General features: G+C 38.7%; 1 protein-coding gene across 1 annotated transcript; it reads right to left on the bottom strand.

Moving 5' to 3' along the window:
* Positions 1–6,949: 6,949 nt before the first annotated feature.
* Positions 6,950–7,837, bottom strand: LOC131277376 (small nuclear ribonucleoprotein-associated proteins B and B'). Its single transcript, XM_058292424.2, has one exon. The coding sequence runs from the start codon at positions 7,790–7,792 to the stop codon at positions 7,070–7,072; it is 723 nt and encodes a 240-aa protein (XP_058148407.1). The 5' UTR covers positions 7,793–7,837; the 3' UTR covers positions 6,950–7,069.
* Between the last annotated feature and the right edge of the window lie 2,329 nt (positions 7,838–10,166).

Genomic DNA, 10,166 nt, shown 5'->3' with positions numbered 1-10,166 from the left:
AACATGTATTGAATTGCAGTGACATGTCATATTTTGAATAATTCACCTTTGTTTTTAAACAAAAATTGTTTGCTAAATTTATGCTAATAAGCACTATTACAAATTTAACTAATCTCAGGGGTATAACCAAAGAATCCTTAAAGTAGGAAATCTGTCCTCTCTGGAGGTTGAAATCACTGGTTTGACAGTGTCCCTAAGAGGTATGATCCGTGTGTGTCCTTCATAAAGTGTTACCTTGTTTCTGAAGAATCTAGAAGCAGAAATGTTCCTATAATTAAGGATAAATGTGAATTTCTGAGTAGTGGCTCCATGAATTTTACTCAGTGATAAAAGAGGAAGTATCACAAATTTAGTTTTCTGTTTAAGGTTTGCTGAATAGGTACACATGTTACAGAAGATAAACTTGTTTCCTCATAACTTTTTATGTTTTAATCCATGTGCTTCTTCAAAATCGGTAATGAAAACTTAATTGAAATACATGTGATATGTCTCAAATCATTAAAATACTTAATTATTTCTGCCCAGTATTAAAATAGATTATAATAGAGCTTCTGTTCTTCCTGATCCTAGTGTTTATTATAGGACATTAAACTTAAAATGGTATCTGTTGATATATAAGTGATATATAAGGTATATTCAAAAGATTGGAAATATAATAATACAAAAAATACTTGAATATTGTACTAGTGTAAGTACTATGAATGAAATATTGCATAAGCTAGATTGTAAAGGATAGCTTAGAAATTTAGAGGTGACAGTGATTTGCCATGGCTTTTCATAGAACTCAATCCTCCTAAAGAAAAATAATCCTTCAAACATCAATGAATAGATCAAGACATCCAAAGATTTTACAATAAGGTGAGTCAGCCATAGCTGTATAAGGTTTAAATAAATGGGTTGATAGGGGAGCTCTTTTACAGAACATATCCAAGATGATCATTTGCTCATAAAGAAAATAAGAATCTAATCACTTAATATATCCATGCAGGGTTTCAAAAGACATTTTGCACATTCTTTATCTAAGTTCTTTATCTAACTTTATCCAAGTTCTTTATCTATCCTTTAAACTCATCGCTATATGCCATTCCCTAGTAAGGGACCATGACATTATATTGGGCTTCAAATTTCGGGGAGTTCTGGATCACAGAGTGTTTCAACAATGGCAATGGAGGGATACTGGTATGGGATACCAATGACAGATGATATATGACTGACAGGGAGCTGTACAGAACATATGTCCAGGGTGCATGGTAATGTTTGGATATACTCATAGTGGCAACAATTAAAAACCACAGTAGGGGGGGTACTGGGTTCCCGGCCAGTGGTGCTCTGTCGTGGTCCCTAGGGGAGCAGCGACAGTCTCCCAGGTACAGTGGTGGGGACCGGGAGGGAGTGAGGGTTCAACAGTGAGCCCCTGATACTAATGACTATGCTTGTGAGCTGATAAACCCAAAATAATAACAAGGCCTAGAGCAACTTTGTGCCTGGGAATTTCCTTCTGTCAGCCTTCATGTTACTCAAATGTGGCCAGTCTCGAAGCCAAACTCAGCATGTAAATGCAATGCCTTCCCCCCAGCGTGGGACATGACACCCGGGGATGAGCCTCCCTGGCAACGAGGGACCACTATCAACTACCAACTGATGATGCAACTGGAAAATGATCTTATACGGAAGGTTCAATGCGGATCAGCAGAATATCCATGTCTACATAAAATACCATGACTTTAAAATGCTGTTTGACCTAAAGTAAGGGGGAAATGGAAAGGAGAAATGAGTTTATATGGCTACGAGTTTCTAAAAAAGAGTCTGGAGGCTGGCAGAAGGTTTGCCCTCATGCACAACTGAGCAGAGTCAGAGAGACAGATAAAGCAGATACAACCCCCAGATATTGGTTCCTTTGAGGGCTAAAGAGACCCATGGGAGTTATGGTCATGGCCGATGGGGTTAACTACCAGGGCAGATGGCCCCTCTTTGGAAATGGTGTTTATGTGTGATGAATCTGGACTCAGATGGGATCTCCCTTCATAAGACTTTCATGCTAATGTGCTGGAGATGCAGTTAATGTTGGGGTTTAAGATATATTTAGGGGATTTGAATCTCTGGACTGACAATGTGATAGCCAGATCCTGAGCCTCAACAGATTCCAGCACCTACAATCTGATTTATTGGACTTACCACACTCAGCTAAGATGGAGGTGAAGAAGGACAACCACCACACCATGGAGCCTAGAGTGATTACAACTGAAAATGGGAGGATTGCATCCAGCATCCAGGTGGAATCTGAGCCTCCTCTTGACATAAAGGTGCAATGGACACAACCAATCCAGTGTCCACATAGAAGAGGTGGCATTGGATTGGGAAAAGTGGACATAATGGACAAAGGGTATGGGGAAAGGCAGGAAGAGATGAGAGGTGGAGGCGTCTTCGGGACATGGAGCTGCCCTGGATGGTGCTTCAGAGGTAATCACCGGACATTGTAAATCCTCACAGGGCCTACATGATGGAATAGAGGAGAGTATGGGCCATGATGTGAACCAATGTATATGAGGTGCAGAGGTGCCCAAAGATGTACTTACCAAATCCAATGGATGTGTCATGATGATGGGAACGAGTGTTGTTGGGGGGGGGGGGGAGAGGGGGGGTGGGGGGGTGGGGATGAATGGGACCTCACATATATATTTTTAATGTAATATTATTACAAAGTCAATAAAAAATAAAAAAATTAAAAAAAAAAAAAAAAAAAAAAAAGACATTTTGCAGTAATAAAAATGTAACTCCGTAACTGGTAGGCTTATAGGTCTTGGTTTTAACTCATGTAATGAAATAAAATTCTGTCTTTAATCAAAACATGTCTTCAGTTTTTAACCATCCTCTTATCATTTCATACTTCAATTACAGGGAGATTGTAATATATTAGAAGACATGGACAACCCCACCATCTTCACGGAATTCCTACTCGTGGATGTGTCAGCCTCCCAGGAGATCCAAATCCTGCAAGGTCTGCTTTTCTTAGTGACTGATCTGGGAGCCCTGGCTGGGAATCTTCTCACTGCCACTGTCATTGTAACTGACCCACATCTTCACTCACCAATGTATTTCTTTATAGGCAATTTATCCTCCATAGATCTTTGCTGCATTTCAGTTATTGTTCCTAAATTGATTGTGAATTCTTTGACAGGCAGTAAATTGATTTCTCTCCAAAAATGTGCCGCTCAGATTTTCCTGTTCATCTTCTTTATATCCACAGAGCTGGCCTTCCTTATGGTGGTGTCCTATGATTGCTGCATTGCCATCTGCCACCCTCTGCACTATGGGCTCACTATTGCCCCACACATTTGCACACAGGCAGCCTGTGGTTCATGGCAAGTGGGCTGATAAATTCTGCTTTCCACACAGGCACCATGTTCAGACTTCCTTTCACAAAGTCCAATATGATCCAGCAATATTTCTGTGATATGCCTCAAATTTTGAGGATTTCATCTTCAGAAGTTTGGTTTTCTGAGTCTGTAGCCTTAGCTATCAGTACTTTTATTATATTGTTATTATCTGCTTTTTTGTTTAAGTCATATATTGATCTTTTCAATGGTGCTCAGGATGCAGTATGTGGAAACCCATAACAAAGCCTTATCCACCTGTAATCCACAGTGGGCAATTCTCATCTGGTTCATAATTTCTGGGTTGATTGCTGTATTTGGTCCCAGTACAAGTGAAGCATCTTTTAATAATCTTCTCATGGCCATGTCCTACATCATGGTGCCCCTATTAATAAATCCCATTATTTATATCCTATGGAACAGAGAGATTAACATATCTATAGGTAGAATGTTTCACAAGTATTTTGAGTTTCCAAGTGAAAATTTCTTGGATAAAAAATTCTGAAAGGTATTTGAATGATGTTTAGTTATAATTTGTATGTTTTTAAAGTTGAATCTATCCATGTAAAATATCTCAATTCTTTTTCCTGTGTGTTTGTGTGGGAGGAAGGGTGCCCGGCTTGCCACAGTAGCAAACAGTGCGGCAAGAGGTGATACCGCCTCTGCCCACTGGGCCTAGATAAGGTGACTATGCCTGACTGGGCCTTTGCTGCTAGCGGCTGGCCGGCGATGCCCTCCCCCTTTCTATCTCCCGCCTAGCCCAACATCCGGCCAGCTCTCACTCCCCCTTTCCCCTCCCCTATTCCAAACCTCTCAGCCAGCCCTCGCTATCTTTTCCGCCAGTCCCGCCCATGTTGCCGGCGTACAGTCTGCCCTCTTCCCCGGTGACTGCTTACCTCAGGGCTGTCCATCAGCTTCAGCCTGTCCACTGCTACCCCGTAGCCAGCCCTCCCTATATCTTACTCCTCCCTCTACCCAACCCTATATAACCAAGTGTACTTCCATAATAAAGCAGACCTGTTCTTGCGCTCAAGCGGTCTCCATGGTTTTTCCCCAACCACGCGTCCCCCACCCCTGGAGAACCGGTGCTCCCTCTTGGGGCACCCCCCGCCGGTGGTTTGGCAGGAGCAAGCCCCCCCCCGACTCTTGGGCCTGAGCAAGGATGAGACCCTCACGCTCAGCCACATGTTTGTGTGTGTATATATATATATATATATATGTACATATATGAACATGTGTGATAGTTAGTTATATATCCCTATGCCCTAGTTTTTCAATTCAATAATTTTTGTCATTTATGCATTCTTTGATAAAATATTTTGCATATTGTCAAAATGTTTTGGAAAGTGCTTAGGATGATTTTGACCTAAAGTCAACAATAAGATCACTTGGAGACCACCATGCCTTTTATGACATCACTTTAACAATGGCCTTTAACTTTAAAAGAACTTCAAGGGAATGGGTACTGCCTCAAGGGAAGAAAATATGGAATATTATGGGGTAGTGCAACCTACTTTTTAAAGCATAGTCTTTGCATTCATTCTATTGTCTTGACTGAGAAAGAAAGTTATTAGAACTAAGACATTTCTTACTGATAGAGACAAGATAAGATAAGGATATATCACTTAGATTGTGTTAAAGTTAGACTCCAAGAAGAGTTGCATCCACCATTGAAAAGTGGATTGTAAAAATGTGGTTCTCAACAGAGAATATTGTTGAGATGTTGGTCTGTCCATGAAGCTAGTGATGAAAAGATAGAAGTCATGCTCAATTCATTCATGCTTTTTGCTTGATGAAGAATAAGGAATCAGTAATTAAACAGTGGAGTGAGATGAAGAAATATATAATATCAGATTTTCACTGCACAACCTCAGTTATTGCTTACACAGTGAGATAAAATTTTTTGGTGGAATAAGGAAAACTCATTTTCTCAAGATGGATATATTTATATTTTATTAATCCCATAACCTGAGTGAGCATTGTGATTCCTAAAGAATATGTAATCTTATTTATCGCTTATAATTGCATCCCGTGAATTCTATAAAGGCTATATTTTTATATTAGATTCCACAACTAGAAAATACTTTTAGCATTTAGGAAGTTATACCCATTTAACTTCAGCTTTCACCCTTCATTTGGTAACATGGACACACTAGGTTCATTATGGCTCAGTTTCTGTTGTTCAACAGAGTAACATGTAGAGCATGAATATCAGGAGCCTCATGCTCATGCCATCCCAAACTAATAATCCTAGTACAGTCAGAAATGTGTTCATATTCCTCTAATATCTGAAATATATCCAGATATTTTAATATTTCAAAAATTGAGGAACATATCATATTTCTTTGAAAATAATTTCTTCCAACCTGGTCATCAGTACTGCTCTTCTCTGGGAGAAGAAATCACTGCCCAATTTTAAGTTCAAGTACCCTCTAACAAAGGATAGGAGATATACTGCTGAGATCTCCAGAAAATTTAAACTTCACCCTCAGTCCTTATTTCCATTTCTTCCCACATTAGCATGCTATAATCATGGCTTCTGGTTTAGTTGATCTTTGTGTCCCAGAATATAAGCACTACCCCACTCATATTTGTCAGAGTAAGAAACACAAAATCCCCTTGTAAATTAATGGATTGCAAATAATGGGATTTTTAAATTTATTTTTTGTCTGAGAAATCTTTATCTACCATGGTAACTTGAAGAAGTTTTCATTTGTTAGTCTCTAAATTAATTATAGGTTTCACTTTCATGTTTTTCTTTTATCTGTGTGCTCTTGGGTGTGTAGGATGAAAAGTAGGTGTGAAACTTCATTTTATCCAATATGATTGTGCAACTATTCAAGCATAATTTACTCAAAAGTACATGTTATTGTCATTGAACTACCATACATGACCTCTGCCATATAGTAAATGTCCCTGTAAGAGCAGCTCTGTAACCTTTTTTTTTTTTGCATGTGAATCTGTTTTTACTGCACTGACAGCAGACCCATTTAAATTAAACAACAATTTTATAAGGGAAAATGATGGTGTCTTAAGTTACCAGCTGCCATGACAAGTACCACGCAGTGGTCTGTCTCAGCAATGGGAATTTACTGTCTGATGGTTTCAGGGTTTGGGGGTTGCTTCTCCCAGGTGTTTGTAGGTGCTGATGGTTGGCAATCCTTGTGGTTCCCTGGCTTTCTGGTCCCATGTCAATGTCCTCCCCTTTTTCTCCCCTGTTCAGCTGACTTCCTGCTTATGGATTGGTCCTGTGGCTTTCTCTCCTTTAAGTTCTCCAGTGACAGGATAAGCTCCATCCTGATTCAGTTGACCACACCTTAAATAAAAAAAGATATCATTGACAGGTCCTATTAACAATGGGTTCAGTCATATGAATGAATTAACATTAAGAACAAGTTTTTTTTCCTGAGAGATGTAATTTAATCTGCCATATATACCTGAATTAAAAAATATATATATATACATATATATTTTCTTTATGTCTTGAAATTATTCAAGGTAAATCCATGGAAATGATTGATCTTAGGATATGGACTTTCAAAACTGGATTGTTTTCTTTCTTTTTTTTTTTTTTTTTTTTTGCACTTATAATATTGAGTTTATTATAAACTAGTTTCACAGGCCACAAGGAAACAAAAGGACTATGTACAGCCTTACAGGAAACAGGCAGGGAGCTGAGGAGGGCCAAGATGAGTCTAGGGCCTTGGTGGGCGCATTCCCGGGGGAGGGGGCCCCCGCATGCCTGGGGGAGGGGGCCGCATCCCTGGAGGGGGCATGCCCATTGGAGTTCCTCGTCCAGGGGGAATCCCCATTGGGGGACCCATGGGAGGCCTCATTCCAGGAGGTGGGCCCATCATGCCTGGAGGGGGTGCTCCTCGGCCCATAGGTGGGGGAGGACCCCCACGACCAGGTGGATACTGGGTTGGGGCTCCTGCAATACTGGCTGTGGCAGCAGCAGCGGCGGCTGCAACAGTGCCTCTTCCCTGTGGGGTCATTACCTGTTGGGATGGCCCACCAACCCCACGGACTGGCCCTGCAAGTCCTGCAGGAGCCTGGGGCATGGGAACACCAGCTGGAATACCTCTGCCAGCTGCTCTACCAATCCCTGGGCCTCCAGCAGCTCCAGCAAGTGGCACTCGGGCAATGCCAGTATCTTTGGGAGGAGGTCCCTCTACTGTCATTGAGACCAGGTTTTCCCCTCGCAGCAGCACCAGTCCAAGGACACGCTTCTCTTCCCTTTCTGCTTGTTTTGAGTTCTTTGGCTTGATCTTCCTGAACTCATCGCAGTCACAGAGGATCAAGTTCATATGCTTGTCAAAAGCCTTGAAGGTGCCAATGAAGATACGGCCATCTTGCAGGATGCACCTCATCCTGTAGTCAATGTGCTGCAGCATCTTGCTGCTCTTGCCAACAGTCATGGTGGCGGTTCCGATGGCTCCGATTCCCGCTGGATTAGACTGCACCTGTTTTCTTTTAAAAGCATAGTTAATGCTACATGGAATAAGACTTGGCTGAATGTGTTTTATTCATTGAATATTGGATATTGTTACTTTATTGGATAGAAATATTTAGAGGACTAAATACCCAATGATATATATACATTGCTCTTGGGTACCCATGTAAGAGGAGAATTTAAGTGATAGAGTTCTCAATTATTTTTGGTTTAACTGAGGGAAATTTGCACTTTTAATTGAACCAATATTGGTGAAATTAGAATAAATATATTTGAGAAATAAAGTGCAAATATATTTCAAATTTTTTCTTACAATAACCTCAGGAAATGGATAAAACAATTGTATTCAATCCCTTCGTTGCACCAGTTTTAAAACTCTGAATTTAAACTCTATTTGGCAGGGTGTACTGGCTAATATATTGTTAATGAGAAAGAAATATAATTTTCCAAAACAAATTTAGAGTCTAACTGATAATTATGAAAATAGTCTTAATGCAAAACAAACAAAAACAAAATTCTAAAGGTTTATCATCTTCCTTTTTTATTCCATAAATCTCCTTCTGGCTTATAAGTAAAAATCACTATCCCGAAATACAATAAATAGTTCTTAATTTTCACTATGATTCAAAAGATCTGATTGCTTTCTGAGTAGTGTGGTTGCTTTCTCTGCAATGTCCCTGTTAAGACACAGTTATAATGTTCCAAATCATTAAGTCCAAGCTTGCCCTCTTGTACTTTGGCCAATGTAATAAGAGCAGAACTAAGAGATGTGGATTTAAATCTAACATACTTGCACACCTTTAAAATATAGATTTATTCTGCCAGAAAGCCTGCAACATCTCCAATAGCCTAGGCATAGAATATAGATTGTGAGCATCAAAGACGTAGCCTAAACACAAGGGACAACTGTCACTACTGGAAAATAATCTTCATTGCTCTCAGCTCCAATACTTAAGCTTTTTGTTTAGTGCAACTTAATCTGGTTTTAGCTGACTGACACAATGTCAAATGATTTTCCAAGGAAATTGTTTCAACTTATACACACACTCCAGCAATGCATCAGTATTTCAGTGTTCCACATCCTCTCAGGCAACTGGTGTATCCATATTTATTTGTAGTTATACTTTTAAACAATTCCTTTAAAACTAATGGCACAGAACATACTGTTAATCCATAAAATAATATATATCTGTTTCTTCTTTTAAATCTCTTTCTGACAATACATATTACATTTATTTATATGTGCTTTCCTTTACTGCATTTGACTTATTCCAACCATTATATATGAAAAGTCTGAAAGATTTGTCATTTCTCTATTATATTTCTTTTTAATTTGATTCTTTTCTTCATATATATGCATACTTATGTCTATATTTTATGGATATACATGCATACATAAATATTTATACATATATACATACATATCATTTTCATACATCCAATTTTTTTGAATTGGGGTACTTTTTAATTGACTTCATTTCCCTGTAAACGCATTTTTCACTGGTGTATGAGATGTGTAGATGTGTTCCATTTGTGTGTATATTCATAAACCTAATGGCCTGAAGCATGCTTTTCTTACGTAGGAGGACAGTGTTGTGATTATGGGTTTCTTGTGATTTGTGGTATACAGAAGGAATTTGTGACTGTTCAAATGTTATGAATGAACCAATAAACTGGGAGAATTGACTTGAGTTTAAGGGTGTAGAAATCACCTGAATTTCTTAAACATATCAAATGAGAAAGACTTGTACTCAGTCAAAAATGAAAATTAAATGTAAACAATTAGTATTCCTCCTCATTTGTTTTCCTTTAGGGCAATATCTGATGCTGTTTGGAACCAGTCACACATTCTCATGAGAGGATGAGATGTTTTTCTCTTAAAGGTATTTTTCCATTCATTCCACATCCCTACTTTTAGTCATTTCGATCACACTTCTTCCAGTCATTTCATTGTCTTTTGCAATTTGTCTTTCAAATTCCACATTTTAAGCATTTTTCACCAATTCTGTCCATTAAACTTTTCTTATTCATTAGAAAAGTATTTCATATCAGTCAGAAAAAAATAAAATTGATCCATTTCTAAAATCCCATTAACACACATACACACACACACCTTCTTAGAAGAGGTAGATAGAAAGCTGATAGGTGGATAGATGGTAAGAGAGAGGCAATAAACACCTTTCTCAAGAATATAGTATTGGTATTTGGCTTTATACTTTCATAATAGTTGGATTTTATCATTAGCAGGAGATTAAATTTTATTATTCTTAATATATGTAATCATTTTAAATTAGTAATACAGAAAATAATGGGGAAGTAAAAAAACAACACGTTTGAAA

Source organism: Dasypus novemcinctus (genome assembly GCF_030445035.2).
Source record: "Dasypus novemcinctus isolate mDasNov1 chromosome 11 unlocalized genomic scaffold, mDasNov1.1.hap2 SUPER_11_unloc_2, whole genome shotgun sequence".
Taxonomy (NCBI): Eukaryota; Metazoa; Chordata; class Mammalia; order Cingulata; family Dasypodidae; genus Dasypus; species Dasypus novemcinctus.
The sequence above is the reverse complement of the archived record's forward strand: the minus strand, read 5'-3'. Positions and strand labels throughout refer to the sequence as shown.

What these genes read in the sequence shown, in the direction of transcription:
- LOC131277376 (XM_058292424.2), bottom strand. Translation starts at nt 7,792, where the DNA reads ATGACTGTTGGCAAGAGCAGCAAGATGCTGCAGCACATTGACTACAGG.